The sequence below is a fragment of the Phocoena sinus genome, chromosome 1 (assembly GCF_008692025.1).
Source record: "Phocoena sinus isolate mPhoSin1 chromosome 1, mPhoSin1.pri, whole genome shotgun sequence".
NCBI classification, from domain to species: domain Eukaryota; kingdom Metazoa; phylum Chordata; class Mammalia; order Artiodactyla; family Phocoenidae; genus Phocoena; species Phocoena sinus.
In genome coordinates, this window is record NC_045763.1 from 114,468,342 (window position 1) to 114,491,238 (window position 22,897).

Genomic DNA, 22,897 nt, shown 5'->3' on the forward strand with positions numbered 1-22,897 from the left:
TGGAAAGGACCTAGAGTGAAATTTAGGGTTAGTTCCCCCTCTTCTTTCTCCTGCCTCTTTTCTCCAAAGATGGGGAGGTCTGGGCTAGGAAGGGTTAAGTGTGGTTTTGCTTCCCCAGCCTGGAGGGGAAGCCAGGCCAGGCAGGGACTGAGGGGAGGGGGTCGGGGGGACGCTCAGTGGAGTGGGGGCTAAGGCAGTGGGAACAGCCAGTGTCCCGCACGTTTCATTGGCACACCCACCCCGCCTCTGCTTTTGGTTTGGAGAGCACAAGAGGGAGAAACAGAACAAGGCTTTTTGTTTTGTCTGGGAAGCTGAAGGTGAGTGCCATGCCCTGGGGGAGAGGGCTGCAAGGAGGGGAAGCCATGTCCTGAGTCCCTTAACTGGGTGCATCCTGGATACTCACCACACTGCCAGTCACCCCCCTAGAGATGGGAACCTAAGCATCCCCTTCCCGGTTCCTCTCCCTGAATACTCAAGAGTCCCTGCCTTAATCCCACTCCAGCCCCTTGTCCCTCTGAAGCCAGCTCCAGAACCCAGAACAGAGGACCTGTCCAGCTCTGTTTCTCTTGCGCATCCTGATATCCTGGAGCTGTAGGAGTCAGCAACATAATTTAATTTCCCCCGTTGCTCATCAGAGAATAAGCTGTGGAGGCCACAGGGGCAGGGCAGGAAAGCACGTGGGTTCTGGAGCCTCAGCCACCGCCACCTCTTAGGATGAGATGGTTGGTGGGGCCAGGGCCAGGATAAGGGGAGGGGAGTAGAAGGCTGATTAAAGGGGTCTTTGGTGAGTCCTGGGGAATGGAAGCCCCAGAGCCTGGGGTGGGGAAGCCTGGGGACTTGGGTGATCCTGTTTTGTGAGAAGGCCTGGCCCCTCCCCAGAGCCAGTGGCAAAGCAGACCTGGCCAGAGAGGAGTGTAGAGATAAGTGCAGTGCTGGCCCTGCAGCCAGCAAGGTTGTGGGAGTCTTTGCTGTCCCTACCTCCCACCGCCCCTTCTCTGGCTGAAACCGGGATAGAGACCCAACATTGGCTGTCCAGCCCCCAGCCCTGCTCCCCCTTTCAGGCCCCTCTGGGAACCACAAAAATCTGGGACCTGGTGTCCTGGCAATGTGATGAATGCATGTACAGCTCTGGTATCTGTTTTAAATTATCCATTAAAAGAAGTACAGTCCTGGAAAAAAAAAGAAGTACAGTCCTGGAGTTGGTGGGGTGGGGTGAGGAGTAGAAAGGGACTGAAGGGGGAGGAACCCAAGGCAGACTTTTTTTCCAATTGCTTGAATCCAAAGGAAAGGGGCAGGAGATGGGCAGTGCCTGGGTCCAATTCTTGGCCTTCTCTGGGGCCTGTGGCTTGTTCCTTGGGTCTAAGACCCAATGGTTGGTTTTGAAGGCAGGTTAAATTGGGGCAGAAGATAGGAAAAGAGCAACTCCAAACTCCTGGTCCCCACCCCAAGTTTGAGGGTGTAAAAGGCACTCAGGATCCAGAACTTTGCTGCAGCCCTCCCTCCAACCACCCCAGGGAACCCAGGCATTCCTCCCCACCTCACCCTGGCATCCTGAGATGCAACTTTGAATGGACTGCCCACATGTAGGGGGGCGGGCGGGGTAGGGGTGACTCACTATCACTATGGGGAGGAAAGGGGGAGCCAGTGGTGGAAGAAGAGTGAGTCACCCTGATGGGCACCAGCCTTAGCCCTCCCCCTACTTTATCTGCCTGCCTGGCACCCTTCCTTGCTTTACACCCACTTTCCCTCTCTTCCCCGCCCTTTGCCCACCCACCCTCACCCCTTGGCTCTGCCCTCTACCCCCAAAGGCCTGAGGCAGTGGGGGCAAGCTTGCAGCTTGGAGCGCTGAGCAGGCAGGGACCTAGACGCGAGCTTCAGCTAAGCCTCGGGCACGCGCGGGGTGCGCGAGAGAGGGTGGAGCCCTACTCCGCCACCACCGCCGGGTGGTCCTCTCCCCTCCTCACCCCTCCCGCCCCCCCAACCCCCCGTGGGTATGAGACGGCCCCTTTAAGAGCAGTGGCCCCTCCTCCAATTCCCTAGACCTATTAGAGCCTTTGCTCGGGCGCCGGTGACTCAGAGTGTTCGCGGGAGCGCCGCATCCATACCGGCCAACCCAGATCCCGAGGTCCGACAGCGCCCGGCCCAGATCCCCACGCCTGCCAGGAGCCAGACGAGAGCCAGCCAGCCGGCCGGCGAGCTCCCACCCCGAGCAGTCTCTGTCCTTCGGCCAGAGCCGCTTGCCCTTACCGGGACCTCTGCCCCGCGGGCAGCGTTGCCACCCTGCCGGCCATGGAGACCCCGTCCCAGCGGCGCGCCACCCGCGGTGGGGCGCAGGGCAGCTCCACCCCGCTGTCGCCCACCCGCATCACCCGGCTGCAGGAGAAGGAGGACCTGCAGGAGCTCAATGACCGCTTGGCGGTCTACATCGACCGTGTGCGCTCGCTGGAGACGGAGAACGCAGGTCTGCGCCTTCGCATCACCGAGTCCGAGGAGGTGGTCAGCCGCGAGGTGTCCGGCATCAAGGCCGCCTACGAGGCAGAGCTCGGGGATGCCCGCAAGACCCTCGACTCGGTGGCCAAGGAGCGCGCCCGCCTGCAGCTGGAGCTGAGCAAAGTGCGCGAGGAGTTCAAGGACCTCAAGGCACGGTGAGTGCGCCCAGGTGGCGGCGTGGGGCCGGGAGAGGTGCAGAGAGGGCGAGCCGACTGTCGCCCTTGCCGAGCTCCAGACGGCTGATAACTTTGCGTTATAGTCTCCTCCCTCACCGGAACCGCCCCCAGCGGGTGACTGGCAGTGCCAAGGGAAATTGTCAAGACAGGACAGAGAAGGGAGGGGTCTCTGGGAGAGGGTGGAATATATAAGGTAACGGCGCGGGCAGCAGGACCAAGTAGGGGCTGGTGGCAGGTCCACATTCTGTCAGGGTGGGATTTGCCAGTCATTTGGGGCCTGGGGGAGAGTCTTGGGCAAAGCGGAACTGGCTCCGCCAGGTCTAAGAAATCTGGGCACCCAGGACACTTTGGAGTGGGTGAAAGGCTCCTGTTAGAACTTTCTTGGCAGGCTTGGCACTGTGCCAACTTTGCCCAGCCTGGCTCTGAACACATGACACCCACTAAGACAGAGCTCCCAACCTGGCAGATGTCCAGTGGTGCTGGAGAGAGGTCACCAAAGCAGGGTGACCCCCTTTTTCCCCTGCAGGGGCATGGTGATGGCCCCCTCAGCACAACCCTTACCCAGGTTCTCTCTAAGAGTTGGGAAGCTCTCCTTCACTCCCTACCTGAGACCTTCCCTGGACTCTGACAGGCCAACCAAAGAGCTCCAGGAGAGCGGCTTCCCCACAGCTCTCACAGCCCTTGGCCTGCTTGGCCCAGGAATGCAAGGGAGGGAGGGAGACAGAGGGCAGAGGCTCCCAGCTCAGGAAGTTGTGCTATGCCCAGGTCTGCCTCCCCGCTTCCCCACCTTCCCCCATCCCACCCTCACCCTCTGCCTGGAGTCTTCGAGGGTTGGGGGCTTGTCGCTCCCTGCCTCCCTCCTTGGGGTGAACCGCTTTCATTTTCCCAGCCAAGCTGAGCAGCCTTTGCTCTGGCCCAGTCCTCGCAGCCGCTGACTTTTTGTTGTTGTTCTTTGCCTTGTTCAACTACCAGAATATAGTGACATTTTTGAAATCCAGCCGTTGGAAGCTTCAGGCCACTCCTACCTTACCCATCCCTGCCCCACTCTACCGCACCCTACTTGGCTCCTCCCTCTTTTCTAAAAAGGCCTTTGGAGCTGGGAAGTTTAGGCCATCTTCAGCTCCCCAAGAATTTGTTTTCTATGAAGACCTCAGCCAAAGAGCACTAAAGGTGCTTGGAGATCCCTGGTTGGGGTGGGGTATGGTTTGACTTTCCTTCTTTTCCTTGGCATCATCTTCTCCAGACTCATGCTCTTCTCAGAACCTCTGTGTATTCTGTGCTCTTTATACCCCTTCGTGAGCCCCTAGCCCCAGGCATGGTGGGTGTGGCAGATCCATCATCCCCTTGTGAAGATTAGATGGAAATTGAAATTGTGTGGAGAGGCAGGGTGACTTGCCTGCCGCCCCCCACTCTGGCTGTGGCTTGTGGGGATCTCAGTTCTCCGGCCAGACCAGGGATCGAACCCGGGCCATGGCAGTGAAAGCCCAGAATCCTAACCGCAAGGCCACCAGGGAACTCAGGTTGACTTTATTTCTGTTGAAAGGGATCACTCCTGTCATTGTCCACTAGTGATAGGAGTAACTTAGTTAGCAGGACAGACAGGAGGCAAGCTAAGGGGAGTCCCAGAGAATTAGCGTTCTAAACTAGTCCACGCAACTACCAAACTACTACCTTGCAGATCCCTGTGAAGGGCATTGTTAGCAGATCTTTTTCTGGGGAAGGCATTGATCAGGGAACAGAACAAGTGGAGTCTATGGTCTCTCGCTAACCCAGCCACGCCAGTCTGTCTCCTCTGCCTCCTGGTGCAGCTGTCGGGCCTGGGACACCAGGCGGGTGTGCACGCATGTGGGGCAGGGCCGGGGGTGGTGTGTGTACTTGTTATATTTAGCCACCTGCCTCTCCTCTCCCCCACTCATCCTGGCTGGGGAGGCTGGACTTCCGGAAAAGGGGGGGTGGGTTTGCACACCTGGATCCTAGGCTGATGGGAGGGCTCAGGTTGGGGTTTCTGTCCTGTTCTATGTCCCCAGTGGGAGGAGCAAGGATTTGTTGCTCCCTTTTGCGTCTGCTGTGCTCAGGGTGAGGTGTGGAGTAGAATGAAGAATTTGGGAGAGGAAGAAAGGCATTGTCCTAACTCCTCCCACTAAAGCCTAGGGAGAAGGTGTTGCCTGGTTTAATGTTTAGTTAGAGCTCAGAGTTCAGGGCCAGGCTTTGGGTTGGGATGCAGAGCTGTCTGTAAGATCTTGTGGGGATTCCTGGCCCAGCCTGGGTATCTTGACCACACCCAGGGGTTTGGGGCACCCTCTCATCAGGCTGGGTTACAGGCTGCAAGCAGAAACACTACCCCCACCCACAAACACATACACACATCCTGTCAATTCTGGAGCCCCAGGGATTTGGACACCTAAGTGCGGGAAGAATGAGGAGGTTAAGAGCATCAGGGAAGGCCTGCCTGGGGTCCAGGCTGGGAACTAGGCCCCACCCCAAGCAGGACAGCTGGGTGGATGACTCAGATGCTGCCCTCCTCTCTCCCACCCTTGTGGCTTTACAAGAGACAGGGTGGAGACAGCAGATGTCTTAAAGGGAGGGATGGGGGCCTGAATGTCTGCATCTTCTGCTCCCCGCTCCCCACTGCATCCTGGGATCCTTTTCTACCTCCTTCCTAAGGTTCTGGTGGTGGTCTGGAACCGGGACTCCTGACAGGCAGTATGCACAAGCAGTTCTAGAGTTGAGGTCTAGAGTTATGGGCTTGGGCTACGGGATGGTGCCAGGGTCTGTGTCTTCCCATGCGGAACTGGTGGAGGAAGGCTGAGTCAGAAGTGGGGAGATCCCAGCCCCACAAAGCAGAAGCGTCTCTTCCTCCCCAGACAAGGCCTGGGTGCTCAACGACTTCCTGAATTGCCCACCTTTTGTGGCCCTGGTTGGGACAGGCAGGGACCTGCCAGGCCCAGGTTCATCCAAGCTCTCATCAGGATAAGAAAAGCAAAAGCCAGAGAAGTGTAGAGGCTTGTGCCATGTCACACAGCAGGGGAGTGACGGGTCAGGACTTGAGCACAGGCCTTCTGCTTCTTAGTTATGTGCTCGTACCATTAAACCGTACTTCTCTAGCTTAGGGGACAGGCTGGAGGATCTGGAAGGCGGGTTGGGATGACTGAGGCGCACTCCTGCAGTCTGGAGATTCTGCTCTGGGACCAGTGTTGTCTTAATGTTCTGCTGTTCCGCAGGGCCTGTTAACACTTGATCGATAGCCTTTGCCACATCCCATACCTGGAAAGACCCAGGACCCTGCCAGGCCATGGATCATGAGACAGAGCTCAGGGAGGCTGGTGATTCCTGTCTTGAGACTGTCTTGGGACTTGTCATGGGAATTGTCTACCTGGATCTGCAGGAGGCTGTGCCCTTTGGCAGATACATAAGGATAACAGGGATGGAGGCCTTCGAGGGTACCTGGGCCCCAGTCCTCACCTGAGGGAGCTCCTGGTGTCATCTCTTCCCCCACCCCACACCCTGAAGTCCACATTCTTATTCAAACGGAAAGAAGAAGGTACAGCTAACCCTGGGGGCTGAGCAGTAAGTACTTAAGGAGCTCAAGAGAAATAAGAAAGACAGTAATTCCTGCCAGGGCCCCTGATTGCCTTTCCACGATTGATGCCCCCGGCCGGCACATCCCCTGGCCTCCAGGAATCTGAGACTTACTCTTGCATGGGATGTGCCCATTGTCCCCACTCCCAGTCCCACCCCCAGTGATTCAGTAGCTCAGTGTCAGGGCTGAAGGCAGGGACAGCTGTGGGGACAACTGGTAGGAGATGCCTTTACCTACCAACTGTGCCCTCTGCTCCCCCTCCCTTGCCTGCCTCCTCCCCAGCCCCTGACCACCTCTAGCAGCTGCAGCAGGCAAGACCAGGTCTGGCTCAGAGGCCCAGGGCAGTTCATTCTATCCTCACCTCCCTGAGCCCCACCCTGTGTACTGAAGATGACACAGGCCAAGCTCGAATATTCTTGGAGATAGCAGGAAAGAGGTTCTTTGGGGAAGGTTGCAGCATCTCCTACTGCTTAACAAGAGGCAAGGTGGTCCACCAACAAAATGACAGGTAGCAGGAGGTAGCGGAAACAGCCCTGGCCCTTGGTGTCCTTAGTTCTAGGCTTGGCCCTGCCGATAAATTGCTGTGTGACCTTGAGCAAATCACCCCCCATCTCTGGATTTCCCTAGCTATAAAAGAAAGGGGTTAGAGCAGAAGGTCTCCAGAGATCTCTCTGGTTCCAGAGTAGTACAATGACCCACAAAGTGAGAAAACAGTCCTCTAAAATACCACGCTGTAAGTATGAAAATCGAATACAATTAATAACCAATGCTATTCACAATAGAAATATTTCCCACAAGCTTGGAATTAAAAGTACTAACACCCTCCTCTCTTTCTCAGAGAAAGTTTGTGAGAAACGGTTAACTATTATGGCATCATATCCTTGGCTTATGCTTTGTTTTTACTGCTAGTAGGAAAGGACACTATGTTTTTAATGCGGCTCCCTTCAGGACATGTCATGTAGGCTGTATCATGCAGAAGAGGGAGAGTCCCATGGATCTGTGTTGGGGAAGAAGGGAGGCTCTGGGGCAGGCAGGACTGTTACCTTAGTGCTGGCCAGGATTAGACAGCATGAACCCGGAATAAGAGGGAGGTGCAGGGGTGACCTTGAACTGCCCCCCTTCTATCCTTCCTGCACCCGCAACCTGAGGCTGGGCTGTGAGGAAGTCTTGGCCCTTAACAATCTCTCAAGGAAGGGGACAGTTTGGCAAGGAGGTGGGGCAGGGTGGGGGGACAGGAGCTCCCCCTGCCCGTTTGTGGGAGAGGAAGCTTGAATCCTGCCTGTCGAAACCAGGAATAATTCTGGCTGGAATCCCAGGCCCAGCAGACGAGCTGAGTCACGGTAGAGGGCAGAGTAGAGAGTGGACGGGAGACCCTGAACTTGTCCGGTCAGAGAAGAAAAGGCAGAGGGATGGCCTTTTATTGAAAACTAGGATGGGTGTTCTTGTTCAGTGGCAGCAAGAGGGATGAGGGCCTGAATCACATGAGGGACAGATGGAGGGGAGCAGAACACAGGAGTCCCTTTAGGGACTGGCTCAGGGGAGTTAGAGACCCTTAATTTCAAGGGTCCCAGACCTGGGCAGTTGAGAGGGGGCTGTTTGGGATTGCCAAGGCACCCCCTTCCTCCTCCTGAAGCTCCAACGCTGCCACCCTCTGCTGGCTGGGAGAGAGCATTGCATCTTCCCAGGCTGGAGTTGGAATGCAGTGGTACCAGAACTCCTCGGCCCTCCCCCCACTTCCTCTCTTCATCTTGGGGTGCGGCTCCCACCCCCTTCCCGCTGTTGTCAGGGTTAATAACCATGAGCCACCAGGCGGAGGGTTAATACGTCCTAAGAAGGGACTGCTAAGTCACCTTCTTGTAGGGATCCCCTAAATGTCCCACCTTATGGCCAGTGGCCTCCCTTTCTCCCACCCCCAGGACGTCCTACCTCTTCCCAGGCCTTCCGTCTCCCCTCCATACCCCCACTTCTTTTGGTCTGTTCCCAGGCCTCAGCCCTGCATTTTTATGACAACACAGGAATAATTTCTGGAGAAACAGGCCAGGAAGAAGGAAAGTGGAGTTTGGCATGGGACCTGGAGGGAGCGGTTGGTCAGGAAGCCCGCTGCCTGTTGTCCAGGACCCCAGCACCCTGGCCTCTGGCCGCAGGCCTCTCCTGCCCCTGCACAATGCCACGTTGATACACCCAGCAGCTGTGACTCAGGCCTGGCCCCCTGCCAGTCCCAGCGCCTCTGCTGGAGTTGCGTCTGAACGTGTCAACAGGCCCCCTGTCCCCCTCTCAGCCCCAGTTCCCCCATCCCAACCCTCCCTCTACTTGGAATTAGACCTGGCTTTGTCTGGGGCGAAGACAGCTGGGAGCCTGGTGGCTCTGGAAGGGGACCTGAGGACCCTCAGACCCCGAGCATATGTGGCAGGTGTCACACCCAAGGGAGGCGTGCAGAAGCAGAGCCATGCCTGCTGTGGGCGCATGTGCCTGTATGGGGAGGCCCATGCACCCACATACTGGGGGTCAACCTCTACCATGTGCTTTCCAGGCGCAAGACATTCAGAACTTCACAGGGTGGCGTTTGGGGGAGGCTCAAGGGGCTTCTAAGTCCCTGAAGCACCTGCCCCTCTCAGTTCCTCTCTTCAAGGTCTCCTTTCCAGAAAGGGCTGGTGCCTTGAATGCCAGAGTGGGGAACCAGATGTCCCAGCCTATCCACGTCCTACCCATACCTGAAAGTGATGGCAGACCCACAGACCAGCCAAGAACCCAAGCAGTGGTTACTTTTGTGGGTAGGGGACCGTCGAACTTCATGGCTCCACACACAGCTGTGGGAGTAGCTGATGTTTGAGGGCTGTTTCACTAAGTCTCTGTGTCATCACTCTCAGACTGGGGTGGCTCCCAGCAATTGAGCAGAAGCCGAAGTGTCTTCCAGGCTCTCTCCCTGGGTGTCTCTGTCTACTTTCTGCACCCTCTGTGTGTGTCATGCCATTTTCTGTGTCTGTCTCCATCTGTTGTGAGTGTCCTCAGGTGACTGGGTGGGCAGGGTTTTAGGGTCTGAGGCTGCTCTTCTCCAGGCCTCGGTTTCCCTATCTGTAAAAGGGCAGGAGTTGGTCCGGGAAGAGGTCCCCCTAGAAGCCTTGAGCTCCTCCTAGTCTCAGGGCATTTGGGGACATACAGAAAAAGCCCGGAGACACACTTATTACTGGAAAGAGAATAAACCAGCAGATAAAACGACAGCTGAACGCACTTGGAAGAGGAGAGAGGGCTGGGACTGGATCTGGAGGCGCTGGGCTGAGGCGGGGCTCAAACAGAGGTGGGGGCGTGGATTTGGATAGGTGGAGGGAGGGAAGGATACATTTCAGTGGGGGGAGTTGCTGGAACAAAAGGAGGAACGTGCGGCCGGCTTGGGGTGGCCGTTGGAGACGCCCCATCACCTGGCAGGGAGTCAGCCTGGGCAGAGGTCTAGACCCCTGGGAAGAGAGGGGAGAACTCTCGCCGAGCCAGGAGGGCTGGGAGTCACTGCTCTGCCCCCAGCCCTGCTCTGCCCTGCCCAGCCACAGGGGGCTCCCTTTCCTGTGAGGCAGGAGACGCTGGGGGGGGGGGTGGTTAAGGGCCCTCTGTGCGCCTGCCTCCCCTCCCCCTCCTCCCGTCTCTGACCCGCGGCGATGGGGAACACGGAGGGCCGGTGAGGCTGGGGCGGGGCCAGTGGGTGGACAGGGGCGGGTCTGAGGGAGCCCCGGCTGGGCTGGTCCGGCTCCTCCACCGCCCCCTTGGCTATCTGCCCCTCCCACTTCTTATTTTTAGCCCCAGCCCGTTGTCGTTGCTCCCCTTGTCTCTTCCTCAGCTCAGCGGAGGAAATGGGGGCTTCTCCCTCGGGGCCTAGCAAGTTGCTCCCGGCAAGCGGGCCCAAACAGGCCTGCGGCCGGCCCTGGCTTCCATATCTGGCATCTGAGCTGGGCTGAGGAGGGTGACTCAGCGGGCGGGTCAGCGCCTGGCCCAGTGCCCACCTCAGTCCCTTTGCCGTGCTGCGTGCCTTTCTCCCCCCCCCCCCCCCCCCGCCCCAGGCAGCCCCCAGAGTCCTGGCCTGCAGTGGCCCTGGAGCCTGGCTTCCCTATCCCACCAGCCAGGCTCAGCGTAACAGAGCCCCAGCCTGGGGCCACACGCGCCAGCTCCCAGGTCTCATTTCTACTTTATTCTTTTCCTCTCTGCTCCCCTGCCCTCCCCACCCCACTCGTCCCTCCTTCTGAGATCAGATATGCCAGACGTGGGAAGAGTTAGAAACAGGATGCCCAGCCCTTCTTGCCTCATGAGCCGTCTGGGATGGAGCCACTCCTGTGTGGGAGGAGCCTGGCGGATGGGAGGGAGAAGCCGGCAACCCACTGGCATGGCACGGGGCCTGGGGCAGGACGTGGGTAAAGCCAGGGTCTCCCCTGTGAGCACCAGAGGATTTCCCGACCCCTGCCAGAGTATTGTGTGCTTGAGGATGAGTCACCTGTGGAGCCCCTGGTTCCCACCCTTCCAGCTCCCCTTGCCTGCCTCACCCTCTCCTCCCTGCCAGCCCAGTCCTCCCTGCCCTAGCTGTGGGGCAGCAGTCAGCATGTGCCCGGCTTTCCCACCGCCAATCCCCAGTGGACTCAGGCACGGGCAGCAGCACCACTCTGGGGCTGAACGCCTGGCCAGTGTCTGCTTGGGGTCCCTGCTAGGGCTGAAGACCCCAACTAGGGAAGAAATGGCATTTGGACCTGGTGGTCAGGCAAGACTGGGGAGGAGGTTGGAGAGGCACTGGTTTCCGTACTGCCACCAGCAGCGGTCTCTTGGGGAGTGCTTGTGGCTCCCTGGCCACAGAGCTCCTGAGGTCTGAGTCATGAGCCCATGGGTGACAGCAGCTGCTTCCCCACAGAGGGGAGCTCCCCAAACACAGCTGAGAAAACCACAAAGACTCTTCCTTGCTTCCCTCTCTTTGCTTGGGGTTTCCCTCACCTGCAGGGTGTGCCTTAGTCCTTTCATCGCATGTCTTTTAAGCGCTAATCAAAGCCTCCAGGAGGGGAAGGAAAATCACCCCCTTAATTTCTCTGGAGGCCATTAGAGCACGGGAGGTGGAGCAGTACATCAGTGATTTCCAGCTCTGCTCCCGACTTGCTGTAGGACCCAGGAGGGACCCTGGACGTAGCTCTCTGTGCCTGTTTCCTCACTCACGTAGTATTAGCACCTATCTCAGTAGGGAAGCTGTGGAGATTAAGTGAGTTAATATTATAATATTTAGAGCAGTGTCTTGTATGCAATTAGGTGTGTTTGCTGTCATTATATGATCATTAGTATTAGTCTGAGTATCAGTATTAATATTAGTATTACTACCACCCCACCTTTGGGAGCAGAAGGAACTGAAGAGGTTATACTGAAGGACAAAATCCTGCAGTTGTCAGGCTGTGTGAGCCTCCGAGGACAGGGACCGAGCAGCTCCGTTGTTTTCCTCTGTCAGTGCTGCGTTGCACTGCCACAGGAAAAGTATTTCCAAGGAGAACTTCTGAAGTTCCTCTTCTGGTGTCTGAGGAGGCCAGGGAGGCGGGACTAGGGAAGAGACACCCTTGAGATGCCTTCTGAAAGCATCGCGGCGCTCCTTCCTGCTTCTCCCAGCTCAGGCTGGCTGGATCTGGGAGCCCTCTTTCTCCTGCTGGCTTCTCTGCTCTCTCTAGACCTGTGGCTTAGGGGGAGGAGGGGGGGGAAGGGGAGGAGGGAGGGGAGGGGGAGGAGGGAGAGGAGAGGGAGGAGGGAGGAGTCCTGATCAGCAGCCAGAATTGACTGTGACCTACCCCCACCCCCACCTCCACCCCAGTCCCCATAGCAGCTTGCTGTGCTTGACACTGGGTCACTCACCTTCCTCCTCTGTGCCTCAGTTTCCTCATCTGTACAAGGAGGGGATTAAGCTGAACGTATGCTCAGCTCCTTCTAGTTCTCTAAATTCTGAGAGCCTCCCAGGATGGCCAGCTGCAGCCGTTAGCCTGCAGGGTAGAGAGGCCTCTTGGCTGGGAAGTCCCTGCCAACCTTGGAGTCAGCCCAAGGGGCTCGGAATCTATGTCTGCTGCGTCGCTTCGCTTTACCAGCAGTTTTTCTTCTTTTTCCCTCCTCGCCCTGCAGCTGCCTCAGCTTCGGAAAAGTTCTGAAGTCATGGAAAGTTGGGGCTATGCTCCCAGCCAGGGGCTGGGCCGGATGGCAGCCAAAACCTGAGCTGGGTTTTGACTTTATTTTTAGCTTTTCTGGCTGAGACGGAGGAGGGGAGACATCCTCCAGATCTGGAAGGGCCTCTTTTCACAGGAGACAGACACTGTTGCATTAAACAGCTTGTTCTGAGATGTGGCCAGAGGCCTGGACAGAGCAAGTGTGCAGGCTGGGGGTGCTCCCCCCAGGTCTTCGGGTCCTTCCCTTGCCTGTCTGGGTGTTGCTCTGTCCCCCCTCCCAGTGGAGCCCAGTTGGAGGGGAGGTAGCTCCTGTTTGAAATCTAAGCTGGTGGCAGGAGAACACCATCTCAGTCTCGGGCCCTCCCTCCAGAGCTGCCTCCAGTCTAGCCTTCTCCGTCCTGCTTCACAGTGAATTGTTGGGTCTGCTGGAGCTGAGGGCTTTGGTGGCAGGAGAAAAATGTTGGCAGGGCCACTTTTCTCCTTTCCAGGATAGAATTTTTTTCCCCTGCCCACGTTTGGTTTTCCTTTTTTCCATCTGCCATGGTGGGTTCATGCTTGAAGTCTGATGAGTTGCAGATGGCAACTGGGCCCAGGCCCCTTGTCTCTTTCCTTCCACTCCCTGGGTCTAGTGGTTTCTCTCACCACGCATTGCTGAAGGGATCATTACAACTGAAAAGTTCTTGGGTTCCCCAGAGGTCTTTAAGAAAATAGGATCCCTCTATTTCTCTAGGTCACTCTCCAGCAAAAATCATCAGCGGCCCAGAAAGGGAAGGGAGGTGGCAGAGGCAACCCCTGTTTGGTTGGTTCTAGCTAAAGCTTTACCCAGTTTGAGGAGTGGGGAGGTTCAAGGCTGGAACCCAGATGGACCTGGAGGCCTGGGGGTCGCATCTGGAGCCAGATGCTGAGGCCTGTGGTCGATGTGTCAGGCTCAGCATTCTCAGGCTCTGATGAGGCCCAGAGGGAGGGAGGCTGGAACCCCTGTGCTCTGCCCAGATCAGGGGACCCAGACTGGGTCCGAGAAAGGGAAGGGTCAGTACCATGCCTGGCCGTCCTCATCCCAGGTCTCCCTGAGCTTTAACCAGACTTTCCCTCCCAGCAGTTCCCGGTGTGTAAAAGGGACTAGGGGAGGTGACAGACACCTTTGGGTCTCAAACTGATAAGTGTTAGGGACACACAGACCCAAGGCCTAGGAGCCTGGCTGTCTGGGTACCCGCAGGGAAGGAGGCTTGGCTGAATGGAAGGTGGGTGGAGTCGGGGGAGAAGGTTAAGGCCCTCTGTGGGAAGGGGCAGGAGACAAAGGTGGCTCTGTCTCTTTGGGAAGGAATGGGAGGGGAGAGAGGGAAAAGCATTCATCTCACGGGATCGAGCTTTGCCCTTGGCCCCAGGCACGTTCCTGAGTACTGAGTCATGGGAAGGGTGGAGAAGCAGGAAGGGGGTTTTGGGGACCTTGGGGGAAGTGGGAGTCCAGCCCCAGAAGCAGGCAGATGCAAACAAACCAAAGTCAAGGATGCCCTCCCCTGGCAGTTTGAAGGATAGCAGAGCCAGGCCCCACAGCTGACCTCCCAGAACCTGACTTCTCTCTCTCCCTGGGGGACCTGGCTCTCTCTAGGAACACAGACTCCTCCTCTTAAACCCACTCTTCCCTGGCTTCTTTAGCAATACCAAGAAGGAGGGAGACTTGATGGCTGCCCAGGCCCGGCTCAAGGACCTGGAGGCTCTGCTCAACTCCAAGGAGGCCGCACTGAGCACTGCTCTCAGTGAGAAACGCACGCTGGAGGGCGAGCTGCATGACCTGCGGGGGCAAGTGGCCAAGGTGAGGCCCGCCCGTGATGCCACCTGACACCTGTCCCCCCTCCCCTGCCAAATGCACACTCACTCATCCACCCCAGGCCCCCTCAGGAGGTGCCCAGTCTGACCTGTCACATGGCATCAGAGCCATTCCCATGTCCTGCCATCGTTGCACCCATCCAGACCATATTGCATCCTCTGCTGCCCATGGTGTCTAGCACGGTGAATTTAAAAGAATCCACAAGCCATTTCCATTTAACTTTGCAATGAATTGTGCCTGGCCCTGGATCCCTCCCGGTTTGACCCTGCTAGAGAGAGCCATGACCTCTCTGGGAGGCAGGAGAGGATGTAGACTGTCCACAGAGCCCTGATCGGGAGCTGATGGTCGATCACATATGGATGCATGTTCTCAGTGCTCAGCATGTGTACGATGGTCTTTACTTTCAAAACACTTTGCTATGTATTCTAGCCTCTAATCTCTCATGTTACAAGCTAAGGAACAGAATCAAAGAAGCTGGCTTGTTCCCAATCTCACAGCCACATCTGCTCAGAGCAGGACCAGGACTAGAGACAGTCACCAAGCTTCTGTCCTGGGCTGTCTTCCCTCCCAGGCCCTGCCACCACGGTACACCGTGGAGAGACCAGGAGAAGCCAGCATGTTGACAAGAAAACCAAGGCTGGGCCATTCTCCTCCCAGTTCCTGCCCCCAGCCCTTCCCAGCTTCACTTCCCAGCTTGTGCTTTCTAAGATGAAGATCTAAGACAGGTGCACCCCTACTTGAGGTTTAGAGGATTGTTTTGTGGCAGATAAGGGCGCGTCTCTCTGTGATCAAACCCCTGCCTTCCAGTCTGGCCGCCTCTGCTGTCACTCTACCCGCTGAGCCCTGTCCTTCAGACTTCAGCAGTACTGACTAGTGCACATGTGTGCCTTCTTCCCTCTGTGCCTTTGCACTTGGCTCCTGTCTGCCCCACTCACCTGTCCTTCAGATCTCAGCCTCTTGGAGGCCTTCCCGGAAGCCCCCTCTACCACCCCAGGCACACTTTGGTTCCTTCCGTCATGTTCCTTCTGTATTCTGGACATACTTCCCTTATAGCAATTGCTGTGTTGTGCCAGAGAAAGGAGGCACTGTCTTTTTTTTTCTTAGCACAGTACCTACCCAGAGTCATTACTGTGAGGGAATAAATATATTATTACCTCTATGGGTATCCAAGGCTCTCACTCCCCTAGACCTGTTTCTGCACATATAAAGGGATGTGCTGGACGCAGCCCACTTCTCAGCTTCCTTCCAGCTCTGATGTCCTATGATCCCTCTCCCTGACCTCTGCCCCCTTCCTCTCAGCTCGAGGCAGCCCTGAGTGAGGCCAAGAAGCAACTTCAGGATGAGATGCTGCGGCGGGTAGATGCTGAGAACAGGCTGCAGACCCTGAAGGAGGAGCTGGACTTCCAGAAGAACATCTACAGCGAGGTGGGAACTGTGCCCTGCAGACCAGAGGACCAGGGCTGGGTGGTGACAGACGTCAGAGCTGGGGCTGGGGGATCAGCTGTGTGCAGAGCTCCCTGCCTGACTCCCTTGTACTAGTGGATGGGGAGTTGGGGGGTGGCCAGCCCCCAGGTTAAAGTGGGGCTTTATAGTGACTCCATTCAGGGTTAGGACTGGGCCAGGAACTTGGGTTTCATCCTTGAAGGACTAGTTCTGATTTTGGTTTCTGGGTCCAACCCTTCCAGGAGCTTCGTGAGACCAAGCGCCGCCATGAGACGCGACTGGTGGAGATTGATAATGGGAAGCAGCGTGAGTTTGAGAGCCGGCTGGCGGATGCCCTGCAGGAGCTGCGGGCCCAGCACGAGGACCAGGTGGAACAGTACAAGAAGGAACTGGAGAAGACCTATTCTGCCAAGGTGCTCATTATCCCGGGGCTCCCTTGCTGCCTCTGCCCCCAGCAACCCTCCACCCGCCCACCCTGAGATGTCCTGTGGGAGATCGGGAGGATGGTGGCAGGAGCTCAGGGTACCCGGCACCTGACGCTGCAGCAGTGATGCCCTTCTGAGGTCCCTCCTGCCTTTGGTCGCTGCAGCCCTAACCCTGTGTCCTCCCCTCCAGCTGGATAATGCCAGGCAGTCAGCCGAGAGGAACAGCAACCTGATGGGGGCCGCCCACGAGGAGCTGCAGCAGTCCCGCGTCCGCATCGACAGCCTCTCTGCCCAGCTCAGCCAGCTCCAGAAGCAGGTGATGCCCCCACCCCGCCCCTCCCCCATCAGCCAATAGTCTGGGCAGGATGTCAGGATGTCAAGTGGAAGTCCTGAGGAGGGGAGGATAGTGGACAGAACATGCCCCAGGACCACAGGCTGAGTAAGAAGCCTAGGATTTGGAGTCAGATGACCTGTTTGCTGTTCCAGGACTACCTCTTATCTCGCCTGTAAGACCTTCGCTTCTCAGAGCCTTATTCCTATTTGAATATGGAGATCATTCTTATCCTCCCTAACTCATAGATCTGCCAGGAGACCCAGTGTGAGGTGTTAAAAGCATCAATGTTCTTCTAGCTGGCTGTGCCACTTGTGGCAGAGGAAATCGGTTCTAGCCTCAGATTAAGAGATTTCAGTTGGATATTGAGAAGGCCTCCCCAGTCGTCACCAGCCAGCCGAGGCCACATTAGAGCCATAAACGGCTCTGATGGGAGCCTGGAGATCCTGGGGAGGATAGCTGGGTGTCCCCTGCCCCTTACGTCTCCATACTTGGGGCCCTTGGGAGCTCATCAGACCCCTGCCCCCCGTCACCCAGCTGGCAGCCAAGGAAGCAAAGCTGAGGGACCTGGAGGACTCGCTGGCCCGTGAGCGGGACACCAGCCGGCGGCTGCTGGCAGACAAGGAGCGGGAGATGGCGGAAATGCGGGCAAGGATGCAACAGCAGTTGGACGAGTACCAGGAGCTGCTGGACATCAAGCTGGCCCTGGACATGGAGATCCACGCCTACCGCAAGCTCCTGGAGGGCGAGGAGGAGAGGTGGGCTGTGCGGGAGTCGGGGAGGTGCTAGCGGCCGCCTCTGGCCTGCCACCGGCCTTGACTAGGCCCCCCACCCTGTCTTCCCCTCCGCAGGCTACGCCTTTCCCCCAGCCCCACCTCACAGCGCAGCCGCGGCCGGGCCTCCTCCCACTCGTCCCAGACACAGAGTGGGGGCAGCATCACCAAAAAGCGCAAGCTGGAGTCCACAGAGAGCCGCAGCAGCTTCTCCCAGCACGCTCGCACCAGCGGGCGCGTGGCCGTGGAGGAGGTGGACGAGGAGGGCAAGTTCGTACGCCTGCGCAACAAGTCAAATGAGGTAGTCCCCCAGGTTGGGTCTAAGAGAATGCATCCGGGTTAGGGAGAAAACCTGGAAAGTGAAGGGACGGAGTTTGCGGGGAGGGCTGTTCCTCCCATCAGAGGCAGACCAGGGCAGTGTGGCTATTTCCTCCACACTCTGGTTCCAGTCCTGGCTCCGGGACTCGTCAGTGGCAGCGAGACCTTCGGTAATTTATTTAACCTCTCAGAGCATCGGTTTCCTCATCTGTAAAATGGGCATAATAATAGTCCCTAACCCTTTGAATTCTTGGGAAAATGAAAGTACTGAGTATGTTTGGCACAGCATAAGAGCCCATAGATGTAGCTATTATTTATCCTTGAGGGGAAGGCAGCGAGGGGCAGAATAGAGTGAGATAGACCCAAGAGCCTGAACGAGCCTCCCCCAACCTTCCCCTTCTCTCCCTGGCAGGACCAGTCCATGGGCAACTGGCAGATCAAGCGCCAGAATGGAGATGATCCCCTACTGACCTACCGCTTCCCGCCAAAGTTCACTCTGAAGGCTGGTCAGGTGGTGACGGTGAGTGGCAGGGTGTTTGGGACTCTGGGGTGGCCTCGGGTGGGGATGGGTTGGCCCGAGGATGGGAGTGCTGGAGTGAGCACCCTTCTCTAATTCTCCCTCTCCCAGATCTGGGCTGCAGGAGCTGGGGCCACCCACAGCCCCCCTACCGACTTGGTGTGGAAGGCACAGAACACCTGGGGCTGTGGAAACAGCCTGCGCACGGCTCTCATCAACTCCACTGGGGAAGTGAGTATGCCGCAGGCTGGCCTCTCACTGGACAAAGTTCCCCTGACGGCCAAAGTAGGAGCCAGCTGCCCCCAACCCAAAGGGGCCAATTCAGGGCCACTTTCTCCCAGCTCTCCTGTGCAGTCCCAGGCCCCAAACTCTCTACCCGGTGTACAGACCCAAAGCTGCCTCCCCCAGCAGCAGGAGGGGTGGAGGTTAGACAGTGAGGATTGTTAAGGCAGACGATGCTCCTACCCAGAGAGTTTGACGGTGTCACCCTGGGGTAGAAACAAGTTCCTTAGCTCCAGTACCACAGAGGACAGAGTAAGCAGCAGGTTGGACAAAGGGCAGGCCACTCGAAGGTTCTTAGGTGGTCACTGGGTTGGGTATGCTGCACACCTCCTCCCCTGGCCCTGAGCCCCTAACCCCTGGGGCTCTCGTATCCCCGGCAGGAGGTGGCCATGCGCAAGCTGGTGCGCTCAGTGACTATGGTTGAGGATGACGAAGATGAGGATGGAGATGACCTGCTCCATCACCACCACGTGAGTGGCAGCCGCCGCTGAGGCCAAGCCCACGCTGGGGCACCCAGCCAGGCCTAGGGACAGCCTCTCCCTGGCCTTCCCGTGCCCCAAAAATCTTTTCATTAAAGAATGTTTTGGAACTTCACTTGCTGCCCTGGCTTTTCTTCTCTCTCCTCCCTATACCTTGAACAGGGAACCCAGGTGTCTGGGTTCCCTACTCTGGTAAGGAAGGGAGTGGAACTTTCTGATGCCATGGAGTCTTCCCATGGGAGCAGTGGACAAGGGTCTGGATTTGTCTCCTGGGACAGGGATGGGAGGACAGATGTGGGGCACCCAGCCCTGCCTCTCTCCCCCAATTTCTGTCGCATGCATCTCCTTTCTTGTCTCCTCCCCATTCCTGTCACCTGCATGGCCTCTCATCTCCCCCATTTTTCCTGGGAGAACGGTCTCTCTCACCCGCGCCACTTCCCAACTAATTTTGCATGCCTGCTGCTCTACAAGCTTGCCCACTCTCTCTCCTTTCCCTCTTAAGCTCAGCGTAGCTAGGACAGAGTCAAAGCCACAACTCCCATTCCCTGTCTTCTATCCCCAAGTCTTCACGACCCTGCCCCCTTTCGTGTCCTCCCTTCCCAGCCCCGGGCCCCCTAAGCCCTATCGCTCACCCGCCGTTAGGTTAGGTTAGGTTAGGTTAGGTTACTTGAGCGCAGAACCCCACCTTCCCACCTGGCAACTGGGAACCTGCAGGAGCGCGGAGCCTGGGTGTTGGGCCTGAGCAGTCAGTCTCAGACTCGCCGTCAGGCCTGAGCCTTGTCTCCCTCCTCAGGGCTCCCACGGCAGCAGCTCGGGGGACCCCGCCGAGTACAACCTGCGCTCGCGCACCGTGCTGTGCGGGACGTGCGGGCAGCCTGCAGACAAGGCGTCTGCCAGCAGCTCGGCAGCCCAGGTGGGCGGATCCATCTCCTCTGGCTCCTCCGCCTCCAGTGTCGCAGTCACTCGCAGCTACCGCGGTGTGGGGGGCAGTGGGGGTGGCAGCTTCGGGGACAGCCTGGTCACCCGCTCCTACCTCCTGGGCAACTCCAGACTCCGAACCCAGGTGAGTTGTCCCTCTGCCTCTACACCCCCACAGGCAGCGGGGGCCCTGGTCCCTGAGGGTTAGGGTGGCCCTGTGGGGGGAGAGCCTTCTCTTCCGCAGCCCGGGGGAGTGGGAGCCTCCTCCCCGAAGCCCAAGATCCTAGATGGTCGCTCCCACATCCTGCCCCTCCTGTCTGAGCCCCAGATTGGAGGGCAGGGGTGGGGCGGGGGGTAAGGGAGGGAGGGTACGGGCCAGGTGCTGCGGCTCACACCTCTCCCCTTCTCTCTTCTCTCTTAGAGCCCCCAGAACTGCAGCATCATGTAATCTGGGACCTGCCAGGCAGGGATGGGGGCGGAGGCCTCCTGCTTCCTCCTCACCTCGTGCCCACCCCTGCCCTGCCCCTCCTGGGAAGGGGCTTGAAGCCAAAGAAAAATACCCCTTTGTTTTTTCTTCTATGTTTTTGTTTTTTTCTAAGAGAAGTTATTTTCTACAGTGGTTTTATACTGAAGGAAAAACATAAGCCCCCACCAAAAGCGCATCTATCTCAATCCCCCCCTTTTTTTCCCTGCTTCTGGGGAACTCTGTATCTGCCTTAAAACCAAAGAGGGAGCCAAGGGAAAGGGATGCTTTTTACAGAGCCTAGTTTCTGCTTTTCTGCCCTGCCTGCTGCCCCCATCCTGGGGACCCTGTGACATGGTGCCTGAGAGGCAGGTGTGGAGTCTTCTCCGCCAGGCCCCTGGGCCATCCCCCATCGTTCCACTACACCTGGCTGAGGCTCCTCCGCCTGCCCCGCCCCCAGTTCCCCCCTGTCCCCAGCCCCGGGATGACTTGATTCTCCCAGGTACCAGCTGCGCTTGCTTTTTCTGTATGTTATTTAGACAAGAGATGGGAATGAGGTGGGAGGTAGAAGGAGGGTGAAGAAAGGTTAGAATGAGCCTGCCGTCACCCAGCTTCAGAGCCAGGGGTGGGCTGTGCCCAGTCACTGGAGATCGAGGTCAGGTGGGTGTAGGGGAGGAGGGAGAGGGAGGCTGACTAGAATGGGGGAGAGCCTGCTGGGGCCCCACCACAGAGGAGGAAGATGAGGAAGGGTGGAGGGTGTGTGGCAGTGGATTTTGGCAAACACTTAAGGAGCCCCTTGCCTCCCATTTCCCATCTGCACCCCTTCTCTCCTCCCCAAATCAATACACTAGTTGTTTCTACCCCTGGCTGCTGTGGTGTCTGTCTTTGTTGGTGGGTGTCACTGTGTGTTCTGAGGGGCAGACAGACAGACACACACACACACACACGTAAATGTCGCTCAGTCACCGCATCCTCACGCCGCCCAGCCTTGCCCCTGCTCTAAGGGAGATGCGACAAGGCCCTCAGAGCTTCAGATGCACATCTGGGCACCCAGCGGTGGCTGATGGGGAGAGGCTCTGACCTGAGCATTGCCCACCCAGTGCAGGGCTCTCTCTCCATAAGTCCCTCAGAGAAGCAGAGCCTGAAGGAGAGCATTTCCTTCCAAGCTTTCTTCAACCAGCCAGCACTTAGCGAGCACCTTCTTCGTGCTGCACCCTGAACTCAGCGTGAATACTGAGACTTGATGATATGGACCCAGTCTGAGGGTGGTGACATCTCAGGACCTGGGGCAAGGACAGATGGGGAGGAGGGAATAGAAGCCAGTGAGAGCAGCAGGAAAGGGGCAGGACTGACTTTGCAAACAAGCAGTTAATGTCCCTCTGCGCCACACTCCATGCTCAGCTCAGGGACAGGGAAATGGACAAGACAGTGTGTTCCGTGTCCTCAGGGACCTTACATTCCACTGGGAGCCAGAAAACGTGGACTGCTGTGGACAAAGGGACGTGTCAGGCGGAGTAGGAGCCTCAGAGAGGGAGCCTGTCATCTGGGGGAATGAGGAGCCCAGACTGAGGGAAAGGGCCCCAACCAGGGAAAATGAGCTATAGGAACCAAACTTTCTCTGGCCCTTTATAAATTCCAAAGCATCTCTGCGCTATTTCATTGGACCCTCATACTGTCTTGACAGGTGGATATTGTCCCCTTTGCCCCTGGAAATGGGGACTCAGAGTTAACTCGACAAGACCACACAGCTAGTAGATGGCAGAGAACCCAGGGTCCTGGCTGTAGACCCCTACTTCTGTGACACTATGCTCCCCGTCTGAAAAGAAAATAGTGATGATAAAATATAAGTTTATATTCCCTGGGACAGAGGAGTTGAGCCTGCAGTCAAAAGTCAGTGGTGGCGCAGTGGTTGAGAATCTGCCTGCCAATGTAGGAGACACGGGTTCAAGCCCTGGTCTGGGAAGATCCCACATGCTGCGGAGCAGTGAAGCGCATGCGCCACAACTACTGAGCTTGCACTCTAGAGCCCGTGTGCCACAACTACTGAAGCCCACGCGCCTAGAGCCCGTGCTCCACAGCAAGAGAAGCCACCGCAATACAGCAAGAGAAGCCACCGCAATGAGAAGCCCATGCACCGCAAGGAAGAGTAGCCCCTGCCCGCTCGATGCAACTAAAGAAAGCCCGCGTGCAGCAACGAAGACCCAACGCAGCCAAAAAAAAAAGTCAGTGACAAAAAGAGCATGTCTGGGTTTGTGGGAAAACGAATTGGAGAAAGCAAAATGAATGAGAGGAGAAAAGTCTCTTAAGTCCTGCTGGAAAGTTCTGGTTCTCCATGGGCTGAAACCAGGTGTCTCTGGGAAAGGGATGCTGAGAGGATGAGGCGTGGGCTTGAGGAAGTGGTCCCTGTCTGAGGTGGGCAGCTTCGAAGAAGGAAACCCTTTCTCAGTCCCAGGCGAAGGCCTCAGGGGTCCCAAGTGGGTATGGGGTCTTGGGCATCATTGGAGTCCTGTGTCTCTTCTTTTTTATTTATTTATTTATTTTTGCGGAACGCGGGCCTCTCACTGCTGTGGCCTCTCCCGTTGCGGAGCACAGGCTCCGGACGCGCAGGCTCAGCGGCCATGGCTCACGGGCCCAGCCGCTCCGCGGCATGTGGGATCTTCCCGGACCGGGGCACGAACCTGCAGAACCTTCCTGGACCGGGGAACCTGTTCCCTGC

General features: G+C 57.4%; 1 protein-coding gene across 2 annotated transcripts; it reads left to right on the forward strand.

Annotated features, from left to right (window-relative positions):
* The first annotated feature begins 1,832 nt into the window (after positions 1-1,832).
* Positions 1,833-21,047, forward strand: LMNA (lamin A/C). 2 transcript variants are annotated; one of them, XM_032638682.1, is made up of 12 exons: positions 1,833-2,645; positions 14,061-14,217; positions 15,532-15,657; positions 15,918-16,088; positions 16,291-16,416; positions 16,969-17,189; positions 17,283-17,505; positions 17,935-18,042; positions 18,151-18,270; positions 18,702-18,791; positions 19,594-19,863; positions 20,140-21,047. In XM_032638682.1, the coding sequence occupies exons 1-12, from the start codon at positions 2,290-2,292 to the stop codon at positions 20,164-20,166; spliced, it is 1,995 nt and encodes a 664-aa protein (XP_032494573.1). In that variant the 5' UTR covers positions 1,833-2,289; the 3' UTR covers positions 20,167-21,047. The 2 variants fall into 2 exon arrangements, with proteins under 2 accessions (XP_032494573.1, XP_032494574.1); XM_032638683.1 differs by lacking the exons at positions 18,151-18,270; positions 18,702-18,791 and having other exon boundaries at positions 2,040-2,645; positions 17,935-18,033; positions 19,714-19,863.
* The last annotated feature ends 1,850 nt before the right edge of the window (positions 21,048-22,897 follow it).